Source organism: Marmota monax, unplaced genomic scaffold (assembly GCF_021218885.2).
Source record: "Marmota monax isolate L192 unplaced genomic scaffold, Marmota_monax_Labrador192_F-V1.1 WCK01_AAM20220418_F8-fsc00007, whole genome shotgun sequence".
Lineage (NCBI taxonomy): Eukaryota > Metazoa > Chordata > Mammalia > Rodentia > Sciuridae > Marmota > Marmota monax.
The window spans coordinates 7,398,472-7,412,348 of NW_026692781.1; the positions used below are offsets into that span (position 1 = coordinate 7,398,472).

General features: G+C 36.4%; 1 protein-coding gene across 1 annotated transcript in view; it reads left to right on the plus strand.

Annotated features, from left to right (window-relative positions):
- Positions 1 to 7,005, plus strand: part of Pdk1 (pyruvate dehydrogenase kinase 1) — a 36,303-nt gene extending 29,298 nt beyond the window's left edge. Inside the window, exons 10-11 of the mRNA XM_046447455.2 lie at positions 1,810 to 1,923; positions 3,940 to 7,005. Coding sequence (XP_046303411.1) covers positions 1,810 to 1,923; positions 3,940 to 4,080 — 255 coding nt within the window. The 3' untranslated portion in view covers positions 4,081 to 7,005. The remainder of the gene's footprint in view (positions 1 to 1,809; positions 1,924 to 3,939) is intronic.
- The last annotated feature ends 6,872 nt before the right edge of the window (positions 7,006 to 13,877 follow it).

Here is a 13,877-nt window from a genome sequence, read left to right on the forward strand (position 1 = left end):
AGCTGGAGAAAGGTTGTCGTATAAACATGGGTAACGTTCTTGTTCACCTGATTATGGAGAGCTACCTCCACAGGAATGCCTGCTAGTGGGCATTTGCATGGACAGAACAACTTCATACCATAAGCCCATTCAGAGAACTGTATCCACAGATCTGTCTGCCAGGCCAGCTTATCAGTTAAGAATTTTGTTCTTTCTGAGTCCATGACAAGCCAGCCAGCCAGCCTTTTTGCCCCTGTCCATGCTGTTGCGATTTCTGTCTTTCAGGCCCTCTCTTGCTTCCATAAGGGTTACAGTGCAGGGCAGCCCACTATGGACTAGTACAGGCATACTGCTTAGATCCATCAGGGCTAGGCCCATGCTGGTTTTCTTCTCTTAACTGTTCATGAGAGACACCCCATGAATCCTCAGGTGTAATCAATGGAGAAGCAGTGATAAAGTGGGTCAGGTACCCTAGGAGCCTAAGCTACCTTCTGGTGTGTTTTCTTGGGGCCACTTCTGGAACCAATTATCATATCAGCCAGGATCCCAATAGCAGAGACATGTAGCTCACTCATGATAATTCACAGAAGGATTATTTACAAGGAAACGGGTTCCTATACGTCCTAACTCATGCTTATATGATTAGTCTCTTTGTAAATAGGCCTTCTTTATTATAAAACTGTCACCACTGTGGATCAAAAGAACTGAAAGAATGCAGTTAGCAGAACCCAGAAGTGGGGAGAGTTGCAGAGCCTCTCTTGACTCTGGAGGAGAAGCATCCTACCCAAGGCCCCTCACAGGGAAGGAACCAGGGAAAGGAATACCCTTCCTTTTCTCCCTCAGACCCCCTGCTGGGTTTCCCAGTGACAAGACTCTCTGGAAGCAAAGGGCACAGGCCTCCATTAACATAATCTCTTTAGGTCAGCCTCCCAGAGCAGAGATAAGTGTGCAAACTTCTAACAGTTCTGGTTAGAAAAGTCAACTAATAGTTGCTAGAATGTAGAAGCCAGAGCCTGAATTTGTTAACAGCACTCTGATTCCTGAGTCCACATAAACTTTTAATTAACACACCCTATAGAATGTCACTGAACATGATATTGAGTAACAAAAACTGTTTTACCTACATCCAAGGATTTTATGTTATATGACAAGAGTTATTAGTAGGATTTATTGGAGGCCAGTACAGATACTGGGAATAGGATGAACAGACACAGAAGTAAACATTGAAGTAACATAAGGAGATTGGTTCTGCTGGATGGGAAAGTGGGAAGCGCATCTCCTTAAGGGCCTTGAAAGCCCTTGTTAGAAGCTTGCCTTTTTATCTCTAAGGCAGTGAGTGGGGATGGTAGGAGTGGGGGTGAAGTTTTTTAGTAAGGAAGTGACCTGTCAGTGAGATTTAAGAAAGTAGACCTATTACAGGTGATCTCCAGGTTTAGAACACAGGCTGGAAATTCATGGTGTGGAATCATGAGATATGTCTAGTAAGGCTTTTCTTCTGCTTTTCAAAAGATAATGAGTTTTACGTAGTCTTGCCAAAAGCAGTTTTTGAGTACCCTAGAGGAGCCTAGCAAAGAAAAGCAAATATGATTTTCCAGACCTCCATAAGTCATTTTATAAAAAGAACAACAAGTTTTAAATAACCAGATGGGATCAGCTAATATAGTACTCAGCTAAGCTTCAGCTTAATCAATTAATTAATACCTACATACTAACCAATCTGTCAGGTACACGTTCTGCTAGCCCTGGGGTACTCAGTGGTGTTTATCTTAATTAGAAAAGTATTTCAGTATGTGGCTTTCTGAATAGAATTTTGTTTTTCTCATCAAACAGGCTGGTTTTGGTTATGGATTGCCCATATCACGTCTTTATGCACAGTACTTTCAAGGAGACTTAAAGCTGTATTCCTTAGAGGGATATGGGACAGATGCAGTTATTTACATTAAGGTAATAACTATAATCTTCTTGATTTAATATTTCTTTGGAGTTTAAAAAAGGTGCCAACATTTAAATGTAATGAAATTTTATTTTACCTCATGCTGTTAAAGTACAAAAAAACATTTACATGGGATGTCATCCATTTGACAGTTGATCCCCTGGTCTCTGGGGACACAAGCATTCTTATTTGTCACGATCAGTACTGTGCTTGTTAACAGGAAAAAACTGGGTTAAAGGAGGGAAAACTGAAGTTACATATCACACAGCACTGATTCAACATATTGATCCACCCATCTTTTGACACACTTCCAGGGCCTTTTCTTTGCACAGAGTCTGCAGATTGGAGTGTCACATTGTCTTTCTTGAACAGGCTATACTTTCGGTTCATCGTTTTGGTTTCTTTAAACAAAGAAACAACCAATGGCATAATCTTTTTGGATTTCTATGCAGTCCTTTAAAGATAGCATCTGACTCCAAGTTGAGCAAAATTTTTATGTGCCTTCCCTTCGCACATCTTTCCAAAGCTTGTATCTTAGTTTTTAAAGACATCCTCCCCTGTTTTTTGCATGTTGTTAATGTAATATTTGATTAAATTTTACAATGACAGATGTAATTGCATAAACAGATTTGGAATAAGCGTTGGCGACTCTTGGTTGAGCATATATTGCTTATCTGGCAGAACAGTAGTGCTTGGCTTACTGGCCTTGGGTGTTAGATGTGCTTATAGAAGTTTCAGTAGATTTTACTGGTATGCAGAAGCACAGAGATGCATCACTAGTTAAATAGCACTGAACATGGTGGCTCATGCCTATAATCCCAGTATCTTGGGAAGTGGGAGGCAAGAGGATTGCAAGTTCAAGACCAGCCTCAGCAATTTAGTGAGGCCCTAAGCAATTTAGACCTTGTCTCAAAATAAAAATAAAAATAACTGGAAATAAAGCTTAGTAGTAAAGTGCTCCTGGGTTCAATCCCCAGTACAAAACAAAAAAAGCACTGGTTAAGTGGCAGGCTGTTGGTGCCTAATCATTTGGTGTTTCTAGTTGCTTTTATGGCCACTAGATGGCACCTATTTTATAGGAAATGCAGAAGAAGTTATGTGAGAAAAATAAACATAGGTAAAAGGTTTTTAGTTCCATTTTGGGGAAAAAAATAGAAGATAGTAAATCTTACTAAATCATTAAAATCATCAATATCAAAAACCTTAGTTTGCACTCTCAGGGTGAAATTTCTAGTTCATTATTTTCTACATCTTAAGGGATGCTGGCACCCTGAATTTGAAATTTAAAAAAAATCCTAACTTGAAGAAAATAGAAAGAATGCCATTTATCTCAGGTTCCAGTGGTTTACAGGAAGCTGAAGTAGAACAGTGAATTGATGGTAATGATATAGCGAAACTTTAAATTAAGCATGATGCAGAAATCACATGTGGTGTGATTGAAATTGGTGGCTTTAATGGCAGAAGAAAACACAAGACCAAACCCAGGACGAAGAATTGTTCATGCAGAAGCCAAAATGCCTTAGACATAATTTTATATTTATTGATAATGTTATGATAAATTTTTTATTGTACAGTGACTGTACTGAAAAAATATTTCTTCAGTATTAACTAAAATAGATCTCATTAAATCTATGTACATATATTAAAGTGCATATTAAGGTATGTGTATCAAGTTTTTTTTGGTTTTGCAGTTAACTGACTTTTTCAAGTAGCCAACTTCTGGTCTGGCTTGTGTTTTGTAAGAAGCATCTACTTGTGTAAAATTTGAATCCAGCAGCTTCCAGGCGACCTGGGAAACAACAGTCTCAATCAATATGCACATTGATTGGTGCCACAGTTTTAGTAAACAACCTGTTTCCAATATGTACACTTTAAAATGTATACATACATAAAGCAAAATATGTGGTGGTATTATGATTAACAGTTGAGTTCTATTGAATTTGTAGTAAGTTTTTTGCTGTTCTATGTTTTCTCAACTAATGAGTTCTCAAAAATGCCAGACTTAGAGTTTCTGCTTTTTTTTTCAGGCTTTGTCAACAGAATCAATTGAGAGACTCCCCGTGTATAACAAAGCTGCCTGGAAGCATTACAACACCAACCATGAAGCTGATGACTGGTGTGTGCCCAGCAGAGAGCCAAAGGACATGACCACGTTCCGCAGTGCCTAAGGGCGCTTGAGACGCTGGGAAAGTCCAGTGTAGTTTTTGTGTTACATTCGGAAGGGATGGTGTTCACAACTACATTATACCAAATACTTCATGTGTCATTTTCACAATTAACTCATTGGGTAGAATAAATGGAAACTGAATTCCATTTGTGCCTATTAAATCTCCTAAGGATAAAATTATACCTATTTTACACATATATTTTCACAGTTAACTGAACGTATTTTTAAACAGCTGTAGTTATGGTCAACTTTCTTCTTATGGTGGACTTCATAAGTGTGGAAGTCTTGATTTCTCACAGGAAGCTGTGTAGTTTTTTAAAGAAATACTTTACATTTATGTCTACTAGAAACATTTTTTGAATAATATTCATTAGCTGGTTGGTCATCTTTCTGTTATTTGGAGGAGTTCTGCCATTCTTTATTGAGTAGTCACAATAAGATGGTCTTCAAGTTTTTCAGTGCCCAACTATAGGTAAAGCAGAACATAGTTGTCAGTGTAGTCACAGCCACCATAGCATCTGCATCCATTGTCTTAGCTCGGAAGTTAATTGATTGTTTTATTATAATGGATTATAATGACTGGTTCCCTGTGAATCTAAGCCAAGATCAGGGGTAGTATGTCCTGAGTATGCTTAGGATTAATGTAAGGAAAATTTTTATATTAAAAACAAAACTAGCAGGTACTAAAATTATAGAAAATAAATTGAGGGTAAAGCAGTGAGTCCCCAAAACTTAACTAATTAGTTGTTGAGATTACCTGGGGGAGCTTTTTGAAAACAGTAGAGTTTTTCTGGGTCCTACTCCACACATAATGAATCAGAACCTCTAGGGCTGGAGCCCAGAGATCACACACTTCCAGATGAGTCTGATGCCTGGCCTGTTTAGAACCACTCTTTCAGGGTGAGTAGTGGTGATGCTAGATTTGCTAAAGTAACAGATCTTTAGATTTGGGTTTCCACTTATTTGAAGGTCAGATTTCTAGACTTTAGGAGAGACATTGAATCTCAGGCCTGGTGTAGTTAGGAGTATGATGAGACACAGAAGAGAAGGACTGTAGGAGAATAGTCAGGTAACCAGTGGGTTACCTTGTTTTTAGTTTGTTTAAGTGATTACAAAAAATATGTATATTTTCTAAAATCCAGATTTTGAGGAAAATAGTTTGGGCTTCTTTTAAAACAAAAAAAATACAGCAATCCATTGCATTTGTGTGGTAATTTGTAATTTACAAATGCTTCATTATAACTTTATTGGTCTTTAAAACGAAGAGCTGTAGTGCAGGTGTTATCATCCTGGTTTTCACTCACAATGACTCAGAATCACACAGAATTAGAACCAGAGCCCAAGTTGTCCCCATGGATCGCCCCATTGGCGGGTCCAGGAGTCTTTGAAGTTTGTATCTCACCTTCTTTTAAGGGAACAAGCAAATACATTGAACATAAATTTTGAAGTAAAAATTTAAATATTTAAGCATAGCTTCATTACTTAAATGGAGAATGTTTATTATCTGCAGAGTATATTGAGTTGAAACACCTCATTCTTAAAAGGATTATGTGAGATTGACAATTCTACATGTCTTATACATGTGTCAAATTATCACATTATGTCCTATAAATATGAATGATGTTTTTTAAAAAGCCAAGTCACACAGCACAAAATAGACTTTCTTGAACCTGTCAGAAACTAATTACATAAATTTGTGGATTGGGAGGGGTGTTAAAGGGCAGTTAGTCCAGTGCCCTCATTTAAGAGATGAGGGTCCTGAGACCCAGAGGACTTGTCTTTGGCAGGATTTAGCTAATCTGACCAAATATTGGAAAAATAGATACCTTACCTAATCTACTGTTCCTTAATCAAGGGTTTTATAAGAAGCAATAGGATGTGTTAATGCATGACTTGTGTTAATTCAACGTATTACAGTTTTTTAGCTTTAAATTAATTTTTTCTTGTAATGAATATTTTAGAATCCTTTGAATTAAAATATTCACTTTCTTTCCTAAATGAGACATTTGTACAACTAACATAAACTTGATGTTTTTACTTCGGAACTATTTTTCCCTTCCCCACGAAAATTAGTTTTTCTCTATTTAAGAGCTAAGAAATTGTGTTTTCAAAGGAAAGTGAAGTTACTTTCCTTTTGCTTCTTTTAAAGGTACGCAGCTTTTTTACTGTTATTGTGGTAATAGACAGAAAATTGCATACAAAAAATATTTTGGGAGAGTTTTTTCGTAGTTGGTTTTAAATCATTGAGCTACCTGAAAGGTTTTTAGATTCTTAAAATGAGCTATTTTGTCTACCAGCATTAATGTTATGCAGCGTGGATATAAAAATATATTGAAGGTCAGGAAGTAGATACAAAGTAATTTTTATAACCTGGGCAGTTAATGAATGTGCCAACAGTTTTTAGGATGAGATAACAAAACTATTCTGCCCTCTACTTAATATCCTGGCAGGCTTTTGATGTCTTCATACCTAATAGTGATCTCTTCCTGCACATTTTTTTTTTACATAAAAATATTTAAGTGAAAGTCTACCATATTATTTTACACAATGTTTTCTGTGTGGTGATAAACTGAAAACATGGATCAACTCTTATTTTGGAAATAAACTGAGTTAATTTAGATTTTTAAAAATATAATCATGTCTTTTAAATAGGGTTCTCTTCCATGGAGGCTCAATATTCTGTAAACATTTAAAAAATCATAGTGAAGTGGCTTGTACTAAATCTCACTATTTGCAATAGGAGAACTATTGGAATTTAGATTTCCAATGTGTATATTGTCATGGAGAAAGTAAGAGAAGTGTGTCTGGTTTGAGTTTTTTTAGATTTTTCATTATCCAAACTTACCACAGGTGACTGACTTATTGCTTAAATGGAGATCTGTTGTGTGATTTTGAAAGCTACAAATAAATTTGAAATTTGAATAACTTTCACAGTGTAAGTAATTATAGGAAAGGTCTTAATTTAACCAGCACTACCTTGTACTTATACCAGTTGAATATCAGAACTAAACTTCCTAGTCAAAGACACATCCTATTCTTCATTGATAGAATATAGGAACCACAAATTCTCTTCATTGTTGAAACCAGTAAGTTCCATAATGGAACTCCAGAGGGGAAACAGTTAGTTTTATGGTCTCACTGTGGTTTTGTGAATGGCTAATCAGAGGAAACCAAGTCAGTCAACCAATTTCAGTTTATACCTTTAATTGTACATAATGTGAAGCTTCAAAAGATGGATAATCAGGGTTGAGTTAAGTGGTTGGCAAGCACTGCTTTTGCTGGAGGAACTTTTCATCATGTATGATTAACTTCAGGCTTCAGGAATTAATTTTCTTACAGTCAGATCCTATACACTTGAAAAATAATATGATTAATGACATGTGAAGGATTTTTTTGCATGTAGGAACACACCACTAGTTTGCTTAGTTCTGGCATTCCTTTTTATTTTTTTCCTGGTGCTTAAGATTGAACCTCAGGCCTTATGCATGCTATGCAAAGCACTCTACACTGAGCTACATCCCTGCCCTAGTTCTGGCATTCTGAAACTATTGTGCCATTTATCCAATTTACATGTTTGAAAAGAAGAATTAAATATACTACCTACTTTCTTCTAGAATCTTCACATTTCTTCAGCAGTTATTAACTATAGGTTTTTAAGACCAGAAGGCAAAATTGTCAGTTTTGGATGCAAAACTTTACCCTTTTTGTTAACTTGAAAAGGCTGTTAGGGAATAGCAACGGCTAGTTTTTACTTTTTTAAGTCAAACATTCTTGATCAAAAATATACTGGTTTTGCTCCAGTAAGGTAAATTCCCATGTGAGAGTTGTCTTCCTTCAGGAATTATTTTCTGAGAGTCCAGAAGCACACTGCCTGTAGTTGTCACAGAGAATATTGTCAGAAATTTTGTAGTTGTGATGGAAATGTTGCTAATTACAATCAATTAAAACTACTGAAAAGTCCTTTTAGGAAACAGCTTATGAGTCCAGGACATTTGTAAAGTTTAACTCAGGTCTCTTGTACTTAGATTTCTCATCATGGGATTGCCATTACAGTACTGCCTAAAAATCCAATTACCAAGCCAGGAGTGGTGATGCATGCCTGTAATCCCAGTGGCTTGGGAGGCTGAGGCGGGAGGATTGTGAGCTCAAAGCCAGCCTCAGCAACTTAGGGAGGCCCTAAACAACTCAGTGAGACTCTGTCTCTAAATAAAAAATACAAAAAAAAAAAAAAAGATGGGGATATGGCTCAGTGGTTGAGTGCAGCTGGGTTCAATTCCTGGTGCAAAAAAAAAAAAAAAAGTGACCAATTACAGTACTGTATGAAAATATTTGTATGAAATTTTGTGTCCAAAACTTTACTTCAAAAATGATTCTTCTGTAATCATACTCTATGGTTCGTCTGTAATTGTGAAATACAGTAGGAGAGGAGAATAATCATTTTTATATTTACAGTATGAAAACATCTGATTTAATATGAATCATTTCTTTTTATCTTTTTACTATCTGTATGTCTAATGCCCACTGTACAGTAGGCACTTATAGTTGTAAATCTGGCAAATGCATAATGATAATTTAACATTGTGTCCATTCTCAAAATGATATTTTAAGCAAAAGTGAATCAGCATGGATAATAACCAACATAAGGAAATGTAGTAAAAGGATAAAATACAGACTAAAGAGAACTTGGAGGTGTAGCAGAATAGCACTGCTAAAGCTGAAGGTATATTTTAAAGTACAAATAAATGAGTAAGCAAACAGTCCCCATGACGGGCCAGGAGAAGCCACAGCTGAGGCAGCAAGGAGCTGGTGATGCCCCTTGAGCTTTATGAGCTGCATCAGAAGGATATTTCATACAAAGTCCTAACAAGGAAAGAAAAAGACCCAAGTGAACAGTATTTAGATTTTTTTTAAAGAGACACAATTATAAATACAGATTTTAAATAATTGTGAGAATACTATAAACTTGATAACAAAGTTTTTGGAAGTATAAGAAAAAGAAATGGATCCATTTCTAGAAAAACAAGTGTTACCAAAGTTCAGCTAAGATCTTGGCAGTCTAAAACAATCAAAAGCCAGTAAGAAAATGGAATTAGTAATTGCAATTCCACCTCATCAAAAGAAAGTTTTAAAGGGCGAATTCTGGAAAAATATCAGTGAACAGATAATTTCTGTCATGTAGAAGTTCTTAGGGAATAGAAAGGCGAGGAAGCCATCTAACCCATTTCCTAAAATTAGCCATAAATCTAAAATGGAACAAGGACAGTATGAAAAATTAATTTATAGACCAATCTCATTTATGAACATATATGGAAAAATTGCCGATAAAATGTTGGTGCATTGAGTGTAATAGTCTATAAGAAATAATGTGTCATGCAACAAGGCAGGTACTTCCCAGGGATGCAAGGATGTTTCAGTATCTAAAAATTGTATAACTTATCATGCTTCAGATTAAAGTAGAAAATCATGATAACCTCAATGAAGACAGTAAATTCAGTATTTATTATTATGGGAATGGTTTAGTTGTAATTACAAGTGCTTCACTCACACAGGCCTCTGTTGAGCATTACAGTAAGCTTTAAATAGTGTTGGCCAAACGTAAGGCAGATGTACTGGAATTGTCTGATCGGTTCGGGTCCATTACATCTTTGCCATATAAAGTTGGATTAGCACTATGTCAGCAAATGACCAACATTTGATTTCAATTCAGAAAGTCAGGATGGTGCTGTGTGTGAAAGCTATGACAAGGACACTCGGAGCTTCCAGAGAAGATTCTTAAGTGATAACGGAAAACATCCAAATGGGAGCTTCTCTGTCTTTGAAGGGGGGACCTAGTGGTGCTTGATCAAGTACCTTTAAATCAAGGTAAAAAACAGCTTTTATTCCTTTTCAGTGTAAACATTGGACCTTTTTCTCTAAAGAAGTCGTGTGCAAATAACAATGTTCCAGTCAATGTGGCCCCAAAAGATGATATAACCTGGAGACACTGTAGTTATCTTAGTCAATCTGATAAAATCACCTAGACTCATTTCTTAGAATCATTTCCATTGTTAAGCCATGCATGACTGTATCATATTAAACCCAATCTAAAATTTTATTTACTGTAAGGGTGTGGCAATTGAGCACACAAGTAAAAACATTCTTGTCATACCCATCTTAAAACAGTGCTGAGAATGCCATGGGGGGACAAAAGTGCTCAGGTCACAGAAGATTATTTCAGGAACTGCTCTGCCAGGATCATCCAGAAAAACAGCCTGCCTCATCTTTAAGACTATATATGTTTTTTCTTAGCAACTGTCCACAGAACTTCCACCTATGAACTTAAGACTAAATTTACATGGTAAATGCTACTGTCCCCCAATCAGAGCTCACCAGATCAGCCAAGCACTGAAAGTCCCAATGTGCTTTCTTCATAACTGGATTTTTCTGTCCTAAGGAAATCCCCAACTTTTACTTTTAACTCTGGATCTACCAGAGGCCTCTCCAGCCTATGCATGTCTACTGGACTGTAATCCTACTCTTCATTCTCAAATAAAAGTTAATTTACTGGAGATTCTTCTCTGCATTTCTGTTTGGCATTGACAACAGGAAATAAGATTATATTCTTTTTTCAATTACTTTTTCTCAGCATTCTGAGTGAACTGAATTTGATTAATTGCGATCTAGGTATTGCTGCTGCCGATGCAGAGGTGCCTACTACACTAGAATCTGAACAACCCCCCCACCCCCCCCCAAAAAAAAGGAAACATGCCTGGATATAAAGTTTATAAAATGGGCAGTGTGGTTTGTTAGATGCTCATCTTTATTGGCAGGACTATCCTGCTGTTTGTATTGGCACATTGCCCCAAAAGTAAACTGAATTATCCATTAACAAATTTGAGTAGGCCCTGTGCTAACCTCAGTCTCCTGATGCTGAGTAAAAGTCACGATAAGCACTCACTTTTAATTTGCAGCTTTCAACTGAATTATTTCTTATTTGTCTATGTCCTTTGCTGTGAAATATTTAATGTACTATTTTAGGTTTACGCTATTCAGAAGTGGCTCTGCTAGATTTGTCTTTTCCAAGTCAGGTCTGTTGTGTCATTGGAGAAACCATCAGGTATCCAGTGTGTTTAGAAATCTCCATCCATGACACCCTCTTCAAATCTCTGAGCACAGGGCACATATGGCTCCCCCTTGTATGCAGTTTTTGTAGTGTGACGTATTCCTTCTGGAGAAGTTTTTTTCCTGAGGTTATTAGTTTGTGAGTTATCTCATAATCACGTTTATTGCTTATTCAGTTTCTATCATCTGTGTAATCAATTCCCTGTATCAACTTCCCTCTACTTGAAATTCTTAACCCGTTTTCCTTCTTGGACCCTGAGTAAAACAGGTTGCCATAAAAATAGCAAGCACAGGCTGGGGGCAACTCAGTGGAGAGTGCATGCTTAGCATGTGCAAGGTCCACCCACAGCACGCGCACACACAAGGCAAACATCTAAAGCATTATTTTCATAGCAGAGGAAGATTTTATTTTTTTAGACTCAAGTATGATTTCAAGTGAAACACTTGGTTGTTGGGCTTGGAATTTAGGTAGCATATAGAGAAAAAAAAAAAAAAAACCTCTGAAATTAGGGTGACAGGTTAAAAAAAAAAAAGAGCCCATCTACACTGCATGCTGTGGGTGTAGATTTATGATTAATGAGATAATAGTCAAAATCTTAGATATAAAAACTGCTTTCTATGAATTTTCTCTCAAATTATTAGTAAGATCTTCATATGTTTTTTGTGTCCCTCTCTCATAAATGTTTTCCTATTTCCCTTAAAAATCAGGAGGAAGGGCTGAGATTGTGGTTCAGTGGTAGAGTGCTCACCTAGCTCTTGTGAGGCCCTGGGTTCAATCCTCAGCACTGCATAAAAATAAATAAATAAAGATATTGTGTTCAACTACAACTAAAAAATAAATATCTTTTAAAAAATAAGGAGGAAAATCTCAAAATACCAAAACTGAACCACAATGAAACAATGTGCATAGTCCTTTCACCATTAAAGAAATTAAATTTGTAACTTGAAAACACACACTCACAAAAATTCAGACCCAGTTTCACTAAAGAATTATTACCAGTATCCTGATTCTAAAACCAAAGGACTACGGCCATACCACCCTGAACGCGCCCGATCTCGTCTAAAACCAAAGGAAGTTAAAAAAAAAAAAAAGGAAAGGAAAATTATAGATCAGTATTTCTCATGAATTTAGATGTAAAAATCCTTAATAAAATATTAAAGAGTCAAATATAACAATAGGTACCTTTCATAGCCAAGAGTGCTTTATTCCATACAAGCAAAGCTGGTGGTTTAACATTCAAAAAATATCAATGTAACCTACCATGTGAACAGGCTAAAGAGGAAAAATCATAGGATAGTACGAATTGACAGAGAAAGCATTTGACAAAATCCAATTCTATTAAACATAGCTAGGGGTCCCCACTTGGCAATCAAGTAGGACTGATTCTATTCTATGGCAACTATTCCCATCCTTGATACTCCCTGATATAAGAATAATGTTTTCTGCATCTCATTTTATGAGGTAATGGGTCAGATTTTAAAAGCAATACATGGATGGAAATTATGTAAATCAAATATAGATTAACTGTATCATAATTATCAAAACCACAATTTTAAAAGGTGTTTTAGCATAGAGAAAAGAATGTTTTTATAAATATATAGTGTAGTTGGAAAGTTCACATTTATTTTATGGCATATATCTTACTGACATAAATTTATAAGCACTATTCCATTTCTGTTCCCAAGATCCACCTTTATACATTAACATTTGAATGAATACATTTATTATATAGCCAAGATAGCAATTTCCAGATCCAGCGCTAATGCACTTCCTGGCTCATGCTGAAACTCTTAACAGCAATTAACTAATTCATGAATTAATATTGTTTAGACATAACCCTCTAGAACTAAATGCGATAATTTACGTAAAATGCTTAGCACATTTCCTGGTATATAGTAAATACTCAATAAATAATAGCCATTAGTATTAGTATCATAAACCAAAGATGTCATGAGATTTTCTACATTGATTACTGCAATAAATAAGTTAATTTTAAAAAAAAAGAAAAGCATTTTCAAGCTATGGATAAATTTCTCAAATTCAAGTTCTAAGGTGATGGGTATATTTTTGTGTTCTTCTAAATCCAAACAACACTAACAACCTAAAGTTCAAATTTGAAGATGTCCTGATTGTTTTTCTCTGTAGTGGACTTTACCCATATAGGTGCCCTATATGCCTGTCAATAAAAATTAAGTGTTACTGACTAGTATTTTCATAAGAGCCTAGGATACAGAAAAGTTGTGGCAGCTGAATCTTCTGGGAAGCACATGCTGAGATAGGAGTGTAAAAGGTTGATTGGGGAACTAGGACAAAATGTGGAGATGAACTGGGGAAGAAGCAGTACTAAGCAGGGAGAGCCTCAGAGATGATGATGATCTGCCAGTCTTACTAACAGGAGTCTTGAGTGAAGATTGCTGGTGGGGACACCCACTCAGTACAGGAATGACAGGAAATGGCAGGAATCCTCCTCTGGGTCAGTCTTTAGCTGATGGCTACTCTGGTAAGGTGTGGCCTTGACTCGAAAGTTGAAGCATTTGCCAAAGGCACCAATAAATGGAGTGTGTGAGCTCATCTGTGCTCCTTAGAGCCCAAAGGTCCTGGGAAGCACATCTCCAGGATTTTTTAAAAACTGCTGGAGAAGCTGGGTGCAGTGGTGCACGCCTGTAATCCCAGCAGCTCAGGAGGCTGAGGCAGGA